The 22,967-nt window shown below is 34.7% G+C and overlaps 1 protein-coding gene across 2 annotated transcripts in view; it reads right to left on the minus strand.

Annotated features, from left to right (window-relative positions):
• Positions 1 to 22,967, minus strand: part of dctn1a (dynactin 1a) — a 47,803-nt gene that overhangs the window by 14,785 nt on the left and 10,051 nt on the right. The window contains exons 3-18 of one of the 2 annotated variants that reach the window (XM_073836517.1): positions 22,876 to 22,957; positions 22,741 to 22,772; positions 20,774 to 20,791; positions 18,900 to 18,923; positions 13,810 to 13,962; positions 13,449 to 13,646; positions 11,222 to 11,426; positions 11,074 to 11,152; positions 10,838 to 10,997; positions 8,949 to 9,053; positions 8,623 to 8,814; positions 6,490 to 6,606; positions 6,169 to 6,321; positions 2,914 to 3,074; positions 181 to 349; positions 19 to 88 (exon numbers count right to left, since the gene is read on the minus strand). In XM_073836517.1, the coding sequence (XP_073692618.1) occupies positions 19 to 88; positions 181 to 349; positions 2,914 to 3,074; positions 6,169 to 6,321; positions 6,490 to 6,606; positions 8,623 to 8,814; positions 8,949 to 9,053; positions 10,838 to 10,997; positions 11,074 to 11,152; positions 11,222 to 11,426; positions 13,449 to 13,646; positions 13,810 to 13,962; positions 18,900 to 18,923; positions 20,774 to 20,791; positions 22,741 to 22,772; positions 22,876 to 22,957 (1,918 nt within the window). The remainder of the gene's footprint in view (positions 1 to 18; positions 89 to 180; positions 350 to 2,913; positions 3,075 to 6,168; positions 6,322 to 6,489; positions 6,607 to 8,622; positions 8,815 to 8,948; positions 9,054 to 10,837; positions 10,998 to 11,073; positions 11,153 to 11,221; positions 11,427 to 13,448; positions 13,647 to 13,809; positions 13,963 to 18,899; positions 18,924 to 20,773; positions 20,792 to 22,740; positions 22,773 to 22,875; positions 22,958 to 22,967) is intronic. The other variant, XM_073836518.1, reaches the window with a different exon arrangement.

Genomic DNA, 22,967 nt, shown 5'->3' on the forward strand with positions numbered 1-22,967 from the left:
GAGAGCCGTAGCTGCTGTACTTGATGTGGTCGGCCAGCTGCATGGTGCAGTCCTCAGGCTGATCCGACAGATGAACGCTGTACAGTTGCTGCAACAATCAACATCCACACACACATGATGTTATATCACTGCTAACACTCTTCATTAGTGTTTAGAAGGATTGGCTGTGTGTTTGCGCACCTGGTAGTATTTGATGGCTTTGGTGAGCGGCTCCACCTGCACAGTCTCATCCAGCTGATCTTTATGAAGCAGATCGATGAGGAAGTCCAGCGATCGCTCGTGAACGCTCATCTCGGAGTACAGCGTCCCCATGCGCTTATACACCTCCACACCGCACTGACTCAGAGCTCTGACACAGATGCAGACAGTAAATTATTGATATTTTCTGTCTCAATTGACCATATGCACAGATTACTTCCTTGTTGCTATGATTGGCAGCAATAAACATCTGAAAAGCTGACTGAATGAATCAGACTAAATTCAGAGTAACTAAACTACAGCAGTAACAAGTTTGTGGTAAATATAGGCTATTTAATAGCTTTTACAGTGCAAGATAAAGTATAAAAGATGTAGTTATTAAATTATATAAAATATTTCAAATTCATATCGATTCATATTGAGTGCATTATTTAATTATTACACCATTAATATTTTACTTATTTAATTTTAGTGAGCTATAAGTATTTAAATAATTCACCCTTATAGGCTGTTTGTGTCTGAGCTCGATGACTTCCTGCACCTGCTATACTCTATACTTCAGGGTGGTAAAAGTACTACAATTTATTACACTAGTAATTTTATAATAAACCGAAAAGCAAGACGTCTTCAAAAAAAAGTTGAAATGGCATTTTGATTAATTCTCTGCTGCCATCTTCTGGTTATATGGGTAATTTCATTTCATTTTTATCTTAAAAAAGACGTTTTCTGTGAAAAGACATTTTTTCCATGTCGTCTTTATGAATGAAAAGTGAATCTTTGAAGTGAATTTTATTCACTCCCCCAACTTTCCGATACATGTGAGAAGAAAAAGTTAATATAAATAAATAATAATAATAATATTTTTAAGTTTAGTTAATTTTTTTTAATTTTTTTTTTATTTGTTAATTAATTAATTCATTTTTTTATTTTTTATATATATATATTTTTTTATATTTTTAATCCTTGCTATTTGTGACCTTGGAGCACAAAGTCAGTTTTAAGTATATTTGTAGCAATAGCCAAAAGTACATTGTATGGGTCAAAATTAGTAATTTTTCTCTTATGCCAAAAATCATTAGGATATTAAGTAAAGATCATGTTCCATCAAGATATTTAGTAAATTTCCTACCGTAAATATATTAAACCTTAATTTTTGATTAGTAGTATACAATTTATTATACTAGTAATTTTATAATAAATCGAAAAGCAAGACGTCTTCAAAAAAAAAAAAGTTTAAATGGCATTTTGATTAATTCTCTGCTGCCATCTTCTGGTTATATGGGTAATTTCATTTCATTTTTATCTTAAAAAAGACGTTTTCTGTGAAAAGACATTTTTTCCATGTCGTCTTTATGAATGAAAAGTGAATCTTTGAAGTGAATTTTACTGCACAGCTGTGGAGTTGAACAATAATAAATGCTTTTAAATATTACAAGATTTTAAAAATGTGTTCATGATTATGAAGGCTGATTATCAAGAATACGATTAAGATGTTTTTGAAGAGAAGTGTTTAGCTGTCATCATTTAAATGTACAACTCTTCAAGTAGTCTCCTGGGATTACACCAGGCTCGGCATTTAAATCATATGTGACCCTGGACCACAAAACCAGTCATAAGGTTAAATTTTACAAAACTGAGATATATACATCATATGAAAGCTCAATAAATAAGCTTTCTACTGATGTATGGTTGGTTAGGATAGGACAATATTTGGTCGAGATACATCTGTTGAAAAATCTGAAATCTGAGGATGCAAAAAGTCAAAATACTGAGAAAATCACCTTTAAAGTTGTCCAAATTAAGTTCTTAACAATGCATATTACTAATCAAAAATTACATTTTGATATATTTACAGTAGGAATTTTACAAAAAATCTTCATGGAACATGATCTTTACTTAATTTCCTAATGATTTTTGGCATAAAAGAAAAATTCAATAATTTTGACCCATACAATGTATTTTTGGCTATTACTACAAACATACCCCAGCGACTTAAGACTAAGATTAAATAATGAGAAACTGAATGTTCATGCCGCTTTCATTATTTACAATTTTGCAATTATTATTTTTCTCAGTTTCTGATAAGAACGAGGCTGTAGAGAAGTGTCCACCGATATATAGCACATATAAAATGTGACCCTGGAGCACAAAACCAGTCTTAAGTCGCTGGGGTATGTTTGTAGCAATAGCCAAAAATACATTGCATGGGTCAAAATTTTTGATTTTTCTTTTATGCCAAAAATCATTAGGAAATTAAGTAAAGATCATGTTCCAAGAAGATTTTTTGTCAAACTCCTACTATAAATATATCAAAATATAATTTTTGATTAGTAATATGCATTGTTAAGAACTTAATTTGGACAACTTTAAAGGTGATTTTCTCAGTATTTTTGATTTTTTTGCATCCTCAGATTTCTGATTTCAAATAGATGTATCTCGGCCAAATATTGTCCTATCCTAACAAACCATACATCAATAGAAAGCTTATTTATTGAGCTTTCATATGATGTATAAATCTCAGTTTTGTCAAATTTAACCTTATGACTGGTTTTGTGGTCCAGGGTCACAAATGAGCTTCGGTGGAAGTTTATGAGCTGCTTATCATTATGCATATGGTCAATTCAGTTCAGTGTTGAATAAGAGTGTGACTGGGTGAAGTTCATAAGATGAAGTAGCTGCGGTGCAGTTGTTGTGTGATGTATGATGGAGACGTACAGCTCATATTTGTGCAGCGTGGCCTGCAGCAGCGTCAGAGAATAAACCAGACCGGATGCAAAGCTCAACTGCTCTCCGGCGGCTCCTCGCAGTCCAGTGCGCTCCACCGAACCACCATTCAGATCAAACTTCTCCTGCGCCTGTCTGCTGATCAGCTCCGCCTGCGACACCAAACCAGACAGACATTGATGAACACGGTCCACTCGGAGAATGTCAAAACAGCAAATGTAAATATATTCCTACGCAGGGATTGAAATTCACTTTTTCACTCACTCAAATTTTAGTTACTGAAGTTACTGGCCACTCATAACTTTCACTAACCAAAATCAAACAAACAAAAGCAACGATGTCACTGTAATATGTGCTTAACAATGAATTATTTCATTTGTAAATTTTCTGTTTCTTTTTAATGCATTTCCCTTATTTTAGTAATTTTGTTGCTTGCTTTTGTCATTGCTATTTTATATTACTATTTAAGTGTCATTTATTTTTATGTCCATTTTAGCTTTGGTTCGGTTTTAAGCTTTAGTGCATATTTAAATTTTAGGTTTATTTTTTTTATCTCCATTTCAGTTTTTGTTCAAGTTTTGTCCTTAGGTTTAATTTATTTTTATTTCCTCTTTAGTTGTAGTTTCCAACAGTGTTAGGTGCAACTACTTACTAAGTAATTGGTTAATGTAATTTACAACTTTTCCTTTGAAAAAGTAAAGTAAGGGATTACTCTTTTATAACATTTATATACAATACAAATGCGGATTTAAAGACAAATGCGATAGTCACATCGCGGCAGTCACGATGCAGGGCAAAAAAAAAAAATTATGTGCGTCTGATTTAAAAATTTACTTTCTATATTACTAAACTTTCTATATTTCTCTACAATAAAGTAATTAACTCATGTTTAAAGGTTCTTTAAAAACTACAATGCACACGTTGCTTCACCTACTTCATGCATGCAGTCTCTGCGTGCGCTTGGCGAAATGAGCGCGGGACGGGAGAAAAGCGCCGAAATGGAAGATTTGGTCGCAAAAGGAAACGCAACGTCGGTCATATGGAAGTATTTTGGATACAAAAAGGATGCTGCTGACCAAGAACAGGTGCTTTGTTGTTAGTGCCTGGCAGATGTTGCCACAACTCGCGGAAACACTACGAATTTAAGGGACCGTTCAACTTCACATGTCCAGTGTTGCCAGATCGGGTTGACGATTTCCAGCCCAAAAGCTCACCAAAACCCGCCCACTTCAACAAAAACCAGCCCAAATTTTAACTGCCAAAATAATGAGAATTTTATTGCCATGTCAAGGTTGATAAGGGCCATTTTTATCTCTTTAAAAAAAGAATAATGACAAAATAAAATAAAGATAAATCAACTTCACAGGAATACGGATCAAAACAGTCCGAAAATATGCGTAACATGTCTTCTTTTCAAAGTGGAAATTAACCGATGACTTTAACCCTTGGAAAAACACATGCATCATTTTCAATGTCCACAGTAAAAATATGCTAATTTCTGTGCAAAAAGTGCACAATAAAGTGATGAGAAACAAATGTAATGTAGCTGGCGTTTACGTTCATGCACACACCCACGTTTTCTTATTTCAGTTACAATTATACTTAGTTTTCTATTCATCTCTCACCACGTGTAATCCACTTAGACTTTTTATCGTGTAACTAATATTTAGGCCACTTATATTTAGGCCACAAATGAATAAGCTGCATATTCAAAATCATCACCTCTCACTAACGTTAAAGACGTAAATTGATTGACAGGTCTCTGTTAAAGTAAACCAGTAAGGGTTGCGTTAAGCAAAAATGAGTTGATGACTGCACTACACATTATATTACTGCGATACTTTGAGCTCGAAGGTATTAAAATAACAATGACTAATGATAAAAGCGAAGAAAAAAGCAGCTGATTGGGCGGCTTTTATTTTTTTAAAGCAGCCCAAAATTTGTCTACCCGCCCAATGCGTTATTCTCCGGTCCAAGCCGATCAAAAGAAGCCCAATCTAGCAACCCTGCACATTTCGGGCCTAAAAAAGCGTGGAAAACGCTAGGCGCGCCGCTTTCTCCTTCTTTCCAAAGCGCTCTGTAACTTGAGCTCCAGTGGCGTCTGCCGTTGCTAAGCAACCATGACTAAGCAACTCCTACAGACGCGGAAGTTTCAGCAAAGATAAATAAACAAAGATAAATGGAATCTCCAAAACTAAAAATCGCTTGCAGTAGCTCTGCTGCTAAATACTGTTATCCCTGTAACATCAGCTGTTCCTCCATCTTGGCTAAGCTTTTAATGTTTTTGGTGAAAGGAAGAAGCTGATTTCCCTTTCATCATTATTAATTTCATATTCGAGCCTTGATTTGCCTGAACTGACAGTGAATAAGGCGAGTCAAACTGTTTATGAAACTACCCAAAATAAGCTTTGAAAAGTATTTTATTTCAGGGTTTTGTTTATACTGTACTTTTACATTTTTTTATTCTTTGAAAATGCTTACAAAATTACCCCGATTACACTTGAATTATTATTGGATTTTTAAGCAGTTCAAAACCACCTGATGAACATAAATGAATTTGTACACGTCGCAATATACATCGCAAGAAAACAATATATCGCAATGTAATTTTTTCCCAATATCGTGCAGCCCTACTTAAAAAGCACATATTCAGGTCTTATTCGGTAAGACCTTGTTCTAAATCCTTAATCCGACCCCATTCTTAAACATAACAACTGCTTTACTAAGTATTAATAAACAGTAATTAAGAGTTTGGGGGCAAGTCATAGTTAATAGTTAGTAAATAGTGAGAATTGGACCCTAATCTAAAGTGTGAGCAGAAATAATATAGGTAGATATCTATTATTTATTTGAATTTGTTTCATGTCTATCCTTGTATCAGTTGTTGAGGTTGAAATAGGATTTAGAAAGTACTAATAAGTAATTTAATACTTTTTGGAAAGATTATTTCGTACAATTAGTAACTAGTAACTAATGCGTTTTTTTAGAGTAACGTACCCAACACCGGTTTCCAATTAGTAATTTTAGTGCTTCATCTTGAACTTGCTTCATCTAATATTTTTATTTTGTCTTATTTCTGATATTTGCGATAATTTTAGTTTGGTCTGAAGTCAATACTAAAGGTAAAGGTGCTGTAAGCAATAGAAACGGTGCCCAGAAAATGTTCTTAAATCCTGAAAGATCTCACATAAATGACTATCCTGAAGTATCATGTTGATTTCTCCATTAAAACAGTGTCAGAGAGACCTTGCAGATGAGTCTGGGGATGAGGAGCAGCACTAGGATGCAGTCGTGGTCTCCTCCGTGTCTCAGGAAGGACTCGGGCATGAAGGACGTCAGCAGAGACACCTGACGGTTCGCTTGATTCACCTCCATCTTGCGGAGCTCCATCTCGATGGCCTACACACACACACACACACACACACACACACACACACACACACACACACACACACACACACACACACACACACACACACACACACACACACACACACACACACACACATCTGTAGTGCTTGTTTAAAGTGCGTTTCATGGTTCAGGTGAAATGAAGGCTAACTGTACCTTAGCGTAAGCTTTGGTCTCTGCAAACTTGATCTTGAAGTCGAAGAGTTCAGTCGCCGGCTGCTGCAGCTGCTCAGCGGAGCTGCTCTGCTGATTGGTCAGCTCTCGGTTCACTTCCTGTTCATGCAGCGGAGAAAAGATCAACGCTATAATGGTTACATACAGAAAAGTTGAATGAAAATAAAAAGCACAGAAATGTAGATTCGGGGCAAAAATCTGGTCATAAATTTGACATGGAGAAAAAGCAGCACCAGAATGAAGATTAATCCCGTTTTATGTAAACACCAGCTGTAGGTTTACCATTTGTGACCCTGGACCACAAAACCAGTCATAAGGTTAAATTTTACAAAACTGAGATATATAGCTCAATAAATAAGCTTTCTATTGATGTATGGTTTGTTAGGATAGGACAATATTTGGCCGAGATACATCTATTTGAAAATCTGAAATCTAAGGGTGCAAAAAAATCAAAATACTGAGAAAATCACCTTTAAAGTTGTCCAAATTAAGTTCTTAACAATGCATATTACTAATCAAAAATTACATTTTGATATGTTTACAGTAGGAATTTTACAAAAAATCTTCATGGAACATGATCTTTACTTAATTTCCTAATGATTTTTAACATAAAAGAAAAATCAATAATTTTGACCCATACAATGTATTTTTGGCTATTGCTACAAATATACCCCAGCGACTCAAGACTGGTTTTGTGCTCCAGGGTCACATTTATGAGACAACACCATAACCATATATCTACATTTAAGTAAAAAATAGTTTAAAAACTATTAAAAGTAGTTTAACCTAGAGAGTAATTGTAAAATCAAATCATCTCAATTAAGTTAGTAATCACATTAATCTGGAACACAAAACCAGTTTTAGTAGCATTTGTAGCAAGTGTGGCTCAAAATTATTGATTTTTCTTTCATGCCAAAAATCATTAGGATATTAAGTAAATATCATGTGCCATGAAGATATTTTGTAAATTTAAAACTTAATTTTTTATTAGTAATATGCATTGCTAAGAACTTGCTAAGAATTTGGACAACTTTAATGGTGATTTTCTCAATATTTTGATTTTTTTTTTTTTTGGCAACCTCAGATTCCAGATTTTCAAATAGTTGTATCTCAGCCAAATATTGTCCTATATCTTAGCAAACCATACATCAATGGAAAGCGTATTTGTGACCCTGGACCACAAAACCAGTCATAAGGTTAAATTTTACAAAACTGAGATGTATACATCATGTATGGTTTGTAAGGATAGGACAATATTTGGCCGAGATACATCTATTTGAAATCTGAAATCTAAGGATGCAAAAAAATCAAAATACTGAGAAAATCACCTTTAAAGTTGTCCAAATTAAGTTCTTAACAATGCATATTACTAATCAAAAATTACATTTTGATATATTTATAGTAGGAATTTTACAAAAAATCTTCATGGAACATGATCTTTACTTAATTTCCTAATGATTTTTGGCCTAAAAGAAAAATCAATAATTTTGACCCATGCAATGTATTTTTGGCTATAGCTACAAATATACCCCAGCGACTTAAGACTGGTTTTGTGCTCCAGGGTCACATTTATTCAGTTTCAGATCATGTATAAATCTCAATTTCAAAAAATTGAACCTCATGACTAGTTTTGTGCTCAAGTGTCACATATATGATATTGATCAACACTGACTTCGGCACAATTAGAATATTTCTTCTATATAGAAAATTGTATGAATATATTATATAATACATATGTATATATTTTTTTATTGTGTTGTTACATTTTTTACATTAATCCAAAATTCCATGCGTAATAATTGTAAATTCACACAAGCTAAAAGACGTTTTTTTGTGATCACTAACAAATATTTATAGAATTAGATTATAAGGTCAGTCCTAGTTCGGGTTCAGCTTTCAGCTCAGTTGGTCCAAACTGTTCATTTTTTGGACAAGATTGATTTCTGTGCATGACTAGGACAAAGAACAAAAACGGATCTATTGAAGTCAAATCTGTTTTCATGCATTTCATTATGCTGCTTCTCAACCAAGATGAAAAAAATTTGAGTGTGGGAGGGGCAGTGTACCAAGCTTCTCATCTTTATCTCCCTGATTTCTTGCTTGTGTCTCACTGACCTGCAGGTGAGTGGTGAGCTCTCTGTATTTGCTGATGGTCTGCTGATAGTCGGCCACCGTCTCCTGCGCCGCTTCCACTCTTTTCTGAGCCTCTCGGACTCGAGCTCCGGCCAGATCCAGCTGCTCACGCAGCTCCAGCTCCGTCTCACGCGAGTTCTCCTGCAGCTCGTCATTCATCTCGTTTATCGCTTCCTGAACAACACATCAGAGAGTGAAGAACCATGTTTACAGTCAGCATTCACCCATTATGACTCTATAAGGCACCATAATTACACTGCATGCTCTTGTGTTGAAAGTGCAGCTATGATGATTAAAATGTGTCTCACCAGGTCGCTGACGGTCTCTCTGAGTTCTCGCACTTTCTCTTCCAGGTCTAAATTTCTCTCCGTCAGCGTCTCCACCATCTCCTCCGCTCCTAAAGCAGCATCCACCTGAAAGCACACACAGAAACAATTTTCTCTCAAAAACTGCTAGTAAATTTTAGAAACAACTACACAGAAAAAGCAAGTAACTGATTGAAACATTATTTTAATTTTTGCTTTGTTATTTTGATGTGAAAATTCAGCTCAAAATTTTATAACAAAATAAATCAATAAATGTGGTTTTGTGGCTCTTTAATGTGATGAAAGACATTAACCTTTTTAATACTAGTTACAGTCATGTCTCATGTAATCGATCAGTGTTTCAACTTCAGAAAGACATCAATAAAACAACTTGTGATCAATAACGTCACATGTCTTTTTTTAGATAAATATATGCACTATATTGCATATATGAACCTGGACCACAAAATTATTCATAGAATGCTCAATTATTCACTAGGCCGAAGGCGTGTTTTGTGTTTTTCCACCATTATTTTTTTCACCATTGAATAAATAAAATAGCCAATATTTGCTTTTTACAGTTTTGTCTTGCTTTTCAAAGAAAAAAAATCTAATACAAAACAACAATTAAAAAATATTAACTTAACACTGAACATTTTTAACATTCTAGTAGACATTATAGCCTACCAACAAACCACAATTTAACTTAAAATTAATAAGTAAGTAAAATAATATTCTTTGGCCATTTTTAAGAGCCCCTTCTTGAATCAGGCATGTGTTTTTAATGAACAAATAAATGCAGCCCTTGCTGAGCAAAGGAGAACGTTAGAATAAATGCATTAACAGAGATGTTGGAATGATTATGATTATTTTTGTCTTACTTTTTTATTTTATTTGACAGAACAACAGTCAAATGCCAATACTAACATTTCTGAATGTTGACTTATTTAGTGGTAAACCCGCAAGAAGAGCTCAGTGCTAGTGTTTGCTGACAGCAGCAGCAGATATCTGAATGATTGTCATCTTTGGGCTTTGAACCCTGGCTAAGGAGCTGCTGTCAGAATAAACACAATTGGTGTCTGGTGTATTAGACAACAGAACGTTCTGGAGTTGATTGACTAATGGATGATTTCAGTCATCATACAGTAACCTTTCTCTTCTCATGAAGACATGCGATGCGCTTCTAAACAGTCTCTCGCTGTCGGAGCTTGGAATGATTTTTGAGTCTTTCTCGGACAGTTATAAATGCTTCCACACTGAACACATGTTTGATCATTAGTGCACGCCTCTATTTGATCGAGTCACATCATCGTTCACTTTTGTTGCTATTTTCAGCCGAATAATTTCAGTTGCCGAACATTCGGTGCACCCCTAATTTAAATGTATCAATATCGAACTCAATTCTACTGAATTGCAAGCTTGTGAATCAAAACTGAATCAAATGAAGAAATATGCCTGAATATTCAACCCGACTCGTGAGATGTTGAACATGTGTTTCTTATTCCATGGAATGTCTGGAGACTGGATTCTGATTGGCTGGCAGGTGTGCAGTAAAAACGTTTAATGCACAGGTAGTTCCAAGTCAGTTTAATCACCGTTCTATATTAATGCGCTGCTTTAATTGATGCATGCAAACACAGAGAGAGAGAGATCACATTGTGCTGCGCACATACATACACTTCTTGTCAGCGCTTGCCCACGATTCTTATTAAAACAGCCTAGATACTAGATCGCTACATTATATTCCTCAGAAACGAGGTGGTAAAACTGCTGTTTTTGAATGAATTCGTTGTTAGTAGAGAGAGACGCCGGGCGGTTATTAGCCTCCAAGTCGTGCATTTAAAATCCTTTAATGCACGGCAAACTGTTGATTATCCCTTACTTAAACTAACCTGCTCCTTGAGCTCATCTATGGTGGCTTCAGCCTGCTTCATCTCCTCCTGCAGCTTCTCCTTCTGCGCTCTCAGAGTCTCCAGCTCGGTGTTCTTCTTCTCCATCTGCTTCTGGAGCTTCACATGCTCCTGCTTCTCAGACGACGACAAATCCCTCATCCTGAACACACACACAGATAACTGAGCAAACCTCAGGAACACGCAGAAGAACACAGATGAGTATGTGACTGCTTTACCTGACCAGAGCTTCCTTCAGACGTCCGTTCTGCTCCTCCAGCTGTTTGACGTGGTAACTGGACGCCGCTCCGTCTGAACCTGAAACAACAGACAGTTGTTATACTGCTGTACGCGTCTACAAGCCAGCATGCGGGTGTTGGTTCGTACCCTTCTCCTCGATCTCGTGTTTGAGGATCTCCAGGTCCATGGTCAGCTCCTCCACCTTCTCCTTCAGACTCTCCACCTCCTGCTGCAGAGACTCGGCCCGCTCCTCCGCCATCTCTTTGTCCAGCGTGGCCATCTCGATGGCGTCTGCAGTGTCTGCCATCTCCTCCATGTATCGGTCTTTGGCCTCCAGAGCCTCACGCGCCTCCTGCAAATGGAGACGAGCTTCAGTTTGATCAGGTGATTCTCTGAAGGGTTTCACGTCTTTGTCAAACTTGACAAATGAATGACATTCACATTTTAAAGTAGTAGTTAGAACAGCCAAATTACTTTTTTGTACTAATAAAAACATGATAATTAATACTAAAGCGATTAAAGAAAAATGATATCTGTTTGATCATAAATGGGCACTTAAAGCTAAACTGAACAATATTTGGCTGAGATACAACTATTTGAAATTCAAAGTACTGAGGAAAATCGCCTTTAAAGTTGTCAAAATATAGTACCTAGCAATGCATATTACGAATCAAAAATTAAGTTTTGATATATTTATGCTAGGAAATTTACAAAATATCTTCATGGAACATGATCTTTACTTTATATCCTAATGATTTTCGTCATAAAAGAAAAATCGATCATTTTGACTCATACGATTTATTTTTGGCTATTGCTACAAATATACCCCTGCTACTTAAGACTAGGGATGCACCGATCCGAATCGGCCGATCACTTGCGCGTTTTGTCAGTAAAGCCGGTTCTGTAATCAGCGGTAAATGCCATCAGGTGCGTGATTTCACGTTGAGCCGTATATACTACACACAGTCGTTGTCACATTCACACTGATAATGAACATTGATTTGCGCAGCTCGTCGGTAAACAACGGCTGTGTGTAGTATATACGGCTCAACGTGAAATCACGCACCTGATGGCATTTACCGCTGATTACAGAACCGGCTTTACTGACAAAATGCGCAAGCATGATCGGCCGATTCATATCGGTGCATCCCTACTTAAGACTTAAGAAGGTTTTGTGCTCCAGGGTCACATATTTATTATATTTTTACTGACCTTGTTCGTTAATACTTTATGTATGTTTGCATAAATCTCTCATAAAAACAAGATTGGTGTAAAAACAAACTTGAGTAGAAACATAATTGTTTTTTTTTTTAACATTTTAACATTAAAGCTGATTTTTGAGATAATCTCTCTATGAAATCCATTTTATTTTTTCACCAGTTACTTAAAGTAAACTTTGGTTAAATTACAATTTACTGCTTAAATTACATTATGCAATCAAAACATGTCTAATTAACTGAAATCACAAAACCTTTTACAATTTAAAAACAACTTTAGTTTATTTGCTCAATTTATTTACTTATTTGTTTATTTTTCAATGCCATTTTAATGGTTAGGAGCAATTAATTAATTAATTGAAATCATGAAAGTTATACAATTCAGCCTTAAGTTATTAAAATGTTATCACAAATTACATTTTCAAGGCATATGAAATGTGTTTTATTTCTTACAAAAATCCATTTTATATTTCTAAACTCTGCTTTCCATGTAATTTGTTCTAGATTCCATTTAAATTAAATTCTAGCAATCAAAAACCATGTCCAATTAATTAAAATCACGAAACTTATACAATTCAGCCACAAGTTATTAAAGGTTTATCACAAATTACATTTTCTAGGCACTGACCATTTTATTTTTTCTAAACTCATTATTTCCCATCTTATTTTTTCTAGATTCATTTTAAATTCAATTGTATCAATCAAAAAGCATGTCTAATTAATTTATAATAACAATTTAATGAAAGCCTAACAAAAATGTCATTTTTAGGGCCCTATGAAATCAGTTTAACTTTTTATTTTTTTAAATTGTATCTGTTTTTAATCCAAAAAGTATGTGTAATTAATTCAAATCACGAAACCTATACAATTTATTGCAATTTAAATAATTATATTTTAGTGCCCTATGAAATATGTTTTAATTTTTCTGGAATTTATTTGAATGTTTTAAGTACATCTTAACAATCAAAAGGCATGTCTAATCATAAAACTTTAATTTCAGAAAATATTAAATATGATTTTTAAATGTAAATTCTTTCAGACACCATTGTCTGTTTTAATTTTTCTGTTGATTTATCAATCCAAATTATATTTTAATGACTGTATTCCATGATTCTGTCAGTGTTTTCCACATGATCTGCATGTTCTGGCTCCAGCACCTTCTTGGCCTCTTTGAGCTGCTTCTGCAGGTCGTTCTGCTGCTCCTGCATCTTGTTCTTCCACTCCTGCAGCTGCTCCAGCTGGATCTTGTACTTCTCCATCTCCTTCAGTTTGGCTTTATCCTCCGAGCGCTTCATCCGCAGCGTCTCCAACTTCTCCTCCAGATCCTTCACTTGAGCCCGGAGACTCTCCTCCTCCTACAGACATGTACAACCACCGTGACATCAGTTACGTCACATCCGTCACTGAGATTTAAGAGGAAACCTAGAACCCTTTTTTGCACATTTGCACAAGTTTTAGGTAATATGACAGAAGATGCAATGGGAGGATCCTGTGCAATGAAGGTCAAAGTTTGCTGACCTTGCTTGGAGTAGCAGGAGGTGGTGCACTGGGTGCGCCGCTGGGTTGTGGCACCACAGGAGCTCCCAGTGCAATCTGGGAAGACGCTGTGGACTCATTCTCTGCCAACACAGATTCCTGAAGTGCTGAACCTCCAACAGAGGGACGGCCGGCCTGCAGACAAACAGATACAGTTATTCTCAAGTGGATAACATCCTTGTTTGACGAGCTGCAGAAGTGCAATGTCAATCACGTGTCCTGTCTGACCTCTGACCCCTGACATTTGACCCCAAAAAACCAGCAGTGCTCACCAGACCCTTGACAAAAGTGCGCTTCAGTGACCGATCTGTAATGTCACCGACCCAGTGCACACCTGCTACAAAATACATCTCAAATGTCTGTCGAATGACGCGAAACATGTCATTTATATCACTCAACAGACTTTACACAGATCCAGGGCTTTTGTTAAAGGAATAGTTCAGCCAAAAATGAAAATTTGCTGAAAATGTGCTCATCCTCTGGAAACCCAAGATGTAAATGAGTTTTCTTTCTTAGACTTTGTTGTTTCCAGGCAAACTAGCTAAACATTCTTATATCAAGAAGGATTTTCTAGACAAGTAAAATCATTGTCTTGTTTTCAGAAAGAGCAAGTCGAAATTAAGCGAGTTTTTGCTCTTAAAGATTATTTTGCTTACCCCATTAACAGATTATTTAGATAGTTTCGAGCAAAAACACGCTTAATTTTGATTTGTTATTTCTGAAAACAAGACAATAATTTTTACTTGTCTAGAAAATCCTAAGAAAAGCATTTTTGCAGTGTTTATCAGATTTGAAAAAAATATGTGACCAATGCATCCTCTGGAGTGAATGGGTGCCGTCAGAATGAGAGTCCAAACAGATGACAAAAACATCACAATAATCCTCAAGTTAGTGGAGTGGTGTGATTACTTGTGGATTATTGTGATGTTTTTATCAGCTGTTTGGACTCTCATTCTGACGGCACCCATTCACTCCAGAGGATGCATTGGTGAGACAGTGATGCAATGCAACATTTTTCCAAATCTTACTTAGATGTGTTGTCGTTTCCATCCAAAATATCTAAAAAGTCTTATATCAAGAAGGATTTTCTAGACAAGTAAAAATTATTGTCTTGTTTTCAGAAAGAGCAAGTCGAAATTAAGCCAGTTTTTGCTCTTAAAGATTATTTTGCTTACCCCATTAACAGATTATTTAGATAGTTTCGAGCAAAAACACGCTTAATTTTGATTTGTTATTTCTGAAAACAAGACAATAATTTTTACTTGTCTAGAAAATCCTAAGAAAAGCATTTTTGCAGTGTTTATCAGATTTGAAAAAAATATGTGACCAATGCATCCTCTGGAGTGAATGGGTGCCGTCAGAATGAGAGTCCAAACAGATGACAAAAACATCACAATAATCCTCAAGTTAGTGGAGTGGTGTGATTACTTGTGGATTATTGTGATGTTTTTATCAGCTGTTTGGACTCTCATTCTGACGGCACCCATTCACTCCAGAGGATGCATTGGTGAGACAGTGATGCAATGCAACATTTTTCCAAATCTTACTTAGATGTGTTGTCGTTTCCATCCAAAATATCTAAAAAGTCTTATATCAAGAAGGATTTTCTAGACAAGTAAAATCATTGTCTTGTTTTCAGAAAGAACAAGTCGAAATTAAGCGAGTTTTTGCTCTTAAAGATTATTTTGCTTACCCCATTGACAGATTATTTAGCTTGTTTCGAGCAAAAACACGCTTAATTTTGATTTGTTCTTTCTGAAAACAAGACAATAATTTTTACTTGTCTAGAAAATCCTAAGAAAAGCATTTTTGCAGTGTTTATCAGATTTGAAAAAAATATGTGACCAGTGCATCCTCTGGAGTGAATGGGTGCCGTCAGAATGAGAGTCCAAACAGCTGATAAAAACATCACAATAATCCACAAGTTAGTGGAGTGGTGTGGATTACTTGTGGATTATTGTGATGTTTTTATCAGCTGTTTGGACTCTCATTCTGACGGCACCCATTCACTCCAGAGGATGCATTGGTCATTGGTGAGACAGTGATGCAATGCAACATTTTTTCAAATCTTACTTAGGTGTGTTGTCGTTTCCATCCAAAATATCTAAAAAGTCTTACATCAAGAAGGAGTTTCTAGATGAGTACAAATCATTGTCTTGTTTTCAGAAAGTAACAATCTTAAAAATAATCTTATTTCAAACAGAAAACACGATTATTTTGCTTGTTTCGAGCAAAAACCCGCTTAATTTTGACTGGTCTAAAAAATCCTTCTCGATTTAAGTATTTTAATATATTTTGACTGTAAACAAGACAAAAATTCTAAGTAAGAAAAGCACTTTTTGCAGTGTTCATCAGATTTGAAAAAAAAATGTCATTGCATCACTGTCTAACCAATGGATCCACTGCAGTGAATGGGTGCCGTCAGAATGAGAGTCCAAACAGCTGATAAAAACATCACAATAATCCACAAGTTAGTGGAGTGGTGTGGATTACTTGTGGATTATTGTGATGTTTTTATCAGCAGTTTGGACTCTCATTCTGACGGCACCCATTCACTCCAGAGGATGCATTGGTGAGACAGTGATGCAATGCAACATTTTTTCAAATCTTACTTAGATGTGTTGTCGTTTCCATCCAAAATATCTAAAAAGTCTTACATCAAGAAGGAGTTTCTAGATGAGTACAAATTATTGTCTTGTTTTCAGAAAGTAACAATCTTAAAAGTAATCTTATTTCAAACAGAAAACACGATTATTTTGCTTGTTTCGAGCAAAAACCCGCTTAATTTCGACTGGTCTAAAAAAATCCTTCTCGATTTAAGTATTTTAATATATTTTGACTGTAAACAAGACAAAAATTCTAAGTAAGAAAAGCACTTTTTGTAGTGTTCATCAGATTTGAAAAAAAAAAATGTGTCATTGCATCACTGTCTCACCAATGGATCCACTGCGGTGAATGGGTGCCGTCAGAATGAGAGTCCAAACTGCTGATAAAAACATCACAATAATCCACAAGTAATCCACACCACTCCAGTCCATCAGTTCACATCTTGAGAAGACAAAAGCTGAAACAAATCCATCATTAAGACATTAACTAAAATCTTGAGTCTATAATCCATAACACTTCCTCCAGTTAAAAAAAAACAAAAACATCAAAATCCATCACATATTGTTTAGAGCTGTTTTGGCGGTGCTTGATCTGTGCAGATTTCTCTCCTGATTCAGACCAGACCACTTTTTCCACATTATTATGGAATCATATTTTACTTAATGTCTTAATAATGGATTTCAGCTTTTGTCTTCTCAAGATATTAATTGATGGACTGGAGTGGTGTGGATTGTGATGTTTCTAATCAGCTGTTTGGACTCTCATTCTGACGGCACCCATTCACTCCAGTGGATCCATTGGCGAGACAGTAGCTGCATTCCCATTATCCTTTAAATTGAATTGAATAGAATTTAAAAAAAATATGCCTAATGGAAATTGCACAAAAACTCCCATATATATCGCAAAAAAGGTTCTACGCTCGCATGAGGTGGTTTTTCAGGCAAATCAAAAAAGGAATATTTTGCAAAACAGCTATGGAAACTTTTTTTTTTTCGCATTTACAGGTCACATTGGATTAAATATAGCCAAAATCCCACTAAAAAGCTGTTGCCTTGACTTATCACGAGAGGAGAAAATTGTGTTTCAGTCACATAATGTTGGTTAATGGAAACGCTGTCATTTTGCAATACTTTTCAATCGACATTTACAAAATAGCGCCAAAGTTTTGCGCAAATCTGTAATGGGAACGCAGCTACTGATAAAATGACACATTTCTGCGAATCTGATGTGGAAACAAACTTATCTACATCTTGGATGGCCTGAAGATGAGCACATTTAAATTTTATTGATGAAGTTTCTTTAAAACTATTGAGCGCAGATGATAACAGTAGCTGTAAACTGGGCCGGTGATGGTGTGATTATTGGTGAAGATCTCCAGAATCAGGTGATTCCACCTCAGTGAGGGTTTGGCTGAGATCTGGGACATACCATGATGAGAGATGGGAGGGAGCTGGAGCTGGAGAGACGGCCGGTTGTGGGCCACTGTTACGCACAATAAACAACAACATCACATAACAACCTCATGCTCACTTACTGTCTCACACAGAGACCAACATGTACAATTACACAAATTCTCATTAAAATAAAACACCAGGTGTCGGTTAGATCTCAGATGACCTAATCATCTAGTCAAGCAGCTCTACAGAAGTCAATAGTCATTTTTTAGATCCACTGTTGTTTTAATTCCGTTCAATAACAATGTCAACGATGGAAAACTGATCAATTATGAAACAAGTGTGATTCAACTATAAAGCAGCTCTACAGAAGAGTGCCGTTATTCAGATCAAGTCAGTTCAAGTTTTGTTCTCATTATTAGATAATGCAAATAATAACATTTCAGTGAAGTCAAAGTGCAAAAAAGCTGATAATTGGAGTTCGGATGGGAATACTAGTTAAAAAAAAAAAAAAAAAAGATTTTTTTAAAAGATTTTGTCTAAAAATTCTTAAATCAAGAAGGATTTTCTAGACGAGCAAAAATTGTCTTGTTTTTAGAAAAAAAAGTCAAAATTAACTGCCAATGGGGTAAGCAAAATAATCTTGTTTTTTGTTTGAAGATTTTTTTTGCTTACCCCATTTTCGCTTGTTCTAAGCAAAAACTCACTTAATTTTGATTAGTTTTTCAGAAAACAAGACAATAATTTTTGCTTGTCTAGAAAATCCTCCTCAATTTAAGAATTTTTAGATATTTTGGCTGGAAACACGACAAAAAAAAAAAAAAAAAAAAAAAAAAAAAAAACCGAAGAAAAGCATTTTTGCAGTGGACAATTTCCAGTCATAAACCTCATTTACATGAGAGCATTCATAGTATGTAAAAAATGTTCCAAGCAATACTGTCACATTAGATTTAACGTTTAATTTTGACTCCAATTTTAATCTCAAACATTAAAAACAGTATTCCATTCCGAACACAGCTCTACATTGACCCAGACATTTCCCAGAATGCTTTGCTTTGTGTTCAGGCTCACCTTGGTACTACGGCGCATAGGAGGCTGAGGGAGAAGCACAACACACGCAGGGGGATACAGAGAGAAAAGGGCAAAGTTGAAGGGATTGCAAAGAGAAAACGAGCAGGAAAGAGATTTTAGAAAGAGAAACACTGCATGAACGGATCCAGGAGCAGAGGAACAAACACTGAGGATCTGCAGAAACTAAATGTTCTTTTCTTAAAAAGCATCAAGAAATCAAGATTATCCCACAACCACGAAAGCATGAAAGCTCATTTCTCCAGGAGATAAAATAATACGTAAAAAAGGTAATTGGGACTTCATTGTTTATATCTTACAATATTGAATTTTTTTCAGCATTATGAGATAGAAACTTTAGAATTATGAGATATAAATGTAATTGTAAGATATGTGAGAAATTAAGAATTGCGAGACATTAACAGAATTGCACGATGTAAACTCACAAATGTGAGAAAAAAAGTTTGAATTGTGAAAAAAAAGTCGCAATTACCTTTTCTTTTTTAATTCCGTGGCAGAAACGGGTTTTCATACAAAAGTCACTGATATGAAGTTGAACATGGGGAACTTTGGCTGATTTCGTGTTATATAGATTATTCACTATATACTATATGTCCAATGCTTTTGCTGATGATTTCAGGTTTCATAAAGATTGTAAAATACACACTACCAGTCAAAAGTTTTTGAACAGTACGATTTTTAATGTTTTTTAAAGAAGTCTTTTCTGCTCACCGAGCCTGCATTTATTTGAGCCAAAGTACTGCAACAGAACAAAAATAAAATAAAATGAAAATATTTTTACTATTTAAAATAACCGTTTTTGATTTGAATACATTTTAAAATTTAATTTATTCCAGTGATTTCAAAGTTGAATTTTAGCATCAGTACTCCAGTCACATGACCCTTTAGAAATCATTGTAATATTCTAATTTGCTGCTCAAGAAACATTTATTATTATTATTATTAATTAATATTATTATTATGTTGATTATTATTATTAGTATTGTAACAGCTGAGTAGATTTTGTTCAGGTTTCTTTGATGAATAGAAAGTTCAGAAGAATAGCATTTATCTGAAACAGAAATATTTTGTAACATCGCTTTTGATCAATTTTAAATAAAAGTATTAATTTCTATAATGATGCTGAAAACTCAGCTTTGATCACAGGTATAAATTAAATGTTAAAATATATTGAAATAGAAAGCAGGCATTTTAAATAGTAAAATTATTTTACAACATTACTGCTTTTGCAGTAGAGAAGAGACTTCTTTACAAAAAAATGTAAATATTGACTGGTAGCGTAGTTAAAAAAATGATGGTTCCTGTGACAGAATAAAAACAAAAACAAGCATTGCTGCACCAATAAGGATTAAATATGTGCATTTCAGAGCACCAGGATTTTCTGATCTTGGTTTTGTAATTTGAGTCATTTTGTCCACATTTTGTTCTGTTTATCAAAGTTTTTAAGTTTGGAGCAACTAAATCATTATTAGATGAATCTTATCAGTGCGACACAGCCTGGGTGTGTTTTCCACATGTTGAATTCATCAGAAGGATGTCGTTCAAATGATTTGAATATCTAAGATCTCTATCATCAATCAACCAGCATCGTTTCTGACTGTGGTGACATGGGAAACATACAATAAGATGAAACGCGATACACGTGAGACCATGCAGACGTTCGGTGCGTGGGTGATTCAGTCAGATGTTGGTATGGAAACTGCAATTTTACACCACAGAAGTGAAAATCACCAAAACAAACAGGCAAAAAACAAAAGTCAATGGACAAAAACCTCTCTCTTAAAATAAAGAGTGAAAGTAAACAGTGTGCAATGTTGTGTTCGGACAGATGAACTGAACCCACAGAGTATTGATACCTTCTTTGCTGTTGGAGTCTTTTCATCATGTTAGCAAAAACAGCCAAACACACACATGAAAACCTTCAGTTTCATCTTAGAACAGTACATATATACAAAAGAACTAACCAGCTGAACAAAAAAGCATTTTAGGATTCCTTATTTTCACTTTCACACTTTTCAGAATCTCCTTGGCCATATATTTTTTATAGCTAATAATTTTCATATCTGTCACATCTATTGTTTTGCAGTGTTGTTTTTGACAACCGTCTTAGATTTAGTCTTAGTCTTATGGACTAAAATGCTTCTTAGTTTTAGTCAAATTTTAGTCACTTCTACATGTGATAGTTTTAGTCCAATTTTAGTCGACGAAAAGTCATAAAGGTTTTAGTCTAGTTTTAGTCAAAAAAAAGGGGGAAAGTTGGTCTTTTAACAAATTAATGTAGGTCAGTAAGTATTTTGCTGTTGGGTAGTGTCACTTATAAGTTGTGAAAATAGCAGATCTATAGTTCAACACAATGTGAGCTTCTGGATCGACTATTTTCACCAATAATTACAATAATGAAGGAATGTTTTAGACATAAAAGACAAACAAGGATGGAATGCTAAAACGGCTTGCCATACTAGTATAGCAAAGAGTATTTAATGTTAAAACGGCTTGCCATAGCGTCAGATACTTTAAGTTTTAATTGGCATGCACAATAAGCAGAAATGTCCTGCATTTTAAACGTCTGCTGGACCACCCACTAACATTTTCGTCTATTCTCGTCTCGTCAACGAAAACTCACGCACGTCTCGTCATGTTTTAGTCATCAACGAGCCATTTTTATCTCGTCATCGTCTCGTTATCGTCATGAAAAAAAGTGGCGTCAACGAAATGATTTCATCATCGTCATCGTTGACGAAAACAACACTGTTGTTTTGTTTGGAAGACTAGCCTTAAAATTGAGTGTTTTTATTTTCTTGATAATTAAAATAAAGTTGAAATAAAAAAAAGTATACACTGCCGCTCAAAAGTTTGGGATCAGTAAGACTAAATGTTTTTAAATAAATCTTTTATGCTCATCAAGGCTGCATTTACTTGATTAAAAATACAGAAAAAATTAGTAATGTTGCAAAATGTTATTACAATATAAAATAAAAGTTTTTTATTTTAATATACTTGAAAATATAATTTATTCCTTTGATGCAAAGCTGAATTTTCCTCAGCATCATTACTCCAGTCTTCAGTGTCACGTTATTCTTCAGAAATCTAATATCTATAATATATAGTATCCAATATAGTGATTTATTATTAGAATTATCAGTGTTGGAAACCGTTGTGCTGCCAAATATGTATTGGAACCTGTGATTCCTTTTTTTCAGGATTCTTTGATGAATAAAAAGTTAAAAAGAACATAATTTATTCAAAATATACATATTTTCTAACAATGTAAATCTATGCGATCCCTTTTTATCAATTTAACACATTCTTGGTGAATAAAAGTCTTAATTTCTTTAAAACAATATTAAGCAGCACAAATGTTTTCAACATTGATAATAAATCAGCATATTAGAATGATTTCTGAAGGATCATGCGACACTGAAGACTGGAGTAATGATGCTGAAAAATTAGCTTTGTATCTGTATTTCTTGATGAACATAGGAAACATCTTTAAAAACCATTAAAAATCTTACTGATCTTAAACTTTTGAGCAGCAGTGTATATATAAAAAATATTAAGTAAGTAGTTGCAACATTTTAATTAATGCAACATCTCTGTTAAACTGTTTAACTGTTTAAATAAAAAAATAAATAAAACCTAAATAGTAATATTTAAATAAATTAAGTAATAAAGGAACACACAAGTAAAAAAAAGCTATTACAACACAAAAACAAACATACCAAAAATTTAAATAAAGTAGAAACAAGTAAAAGCAAAAATTCTAAATATTATTAAAAGCTATATAATAGCTTATAAAAATGACTCTAATAACACTGGTTCATACCTGCTTAACAGCTTTTGGTGTCTCCTGGACTTCTGTAATATTGCACAGAAAGACATAAAAGGCATTATTTATTTGGTTAAACAACACACATTATCTTCAGCAGGAATATGATGAAGGAATCTGAAATGCTCTTACCTTTCTTGAGCAGTTTGGACACACCTGAGTCAGGTGTTTCTGGAGACGTGGCAGAGCTGCCCCCTTCATCGATGAGCTGAATCTGCAGAAAG

This window comes from Garra rufa, chromosome 3, assembly GCF_049309525.1.
Source record: "Garra rufa chromosome 3, GarRuf1.0, whole genome shotgun sequence".
In the NCBI taxonomy this organism is placed as follows: domain Eukaryota; kingdom Metazoa; phylum Chordata; class Actinopteri; order Cypriniformes; family Cyprinidae; genus Garra; species Garra rufa.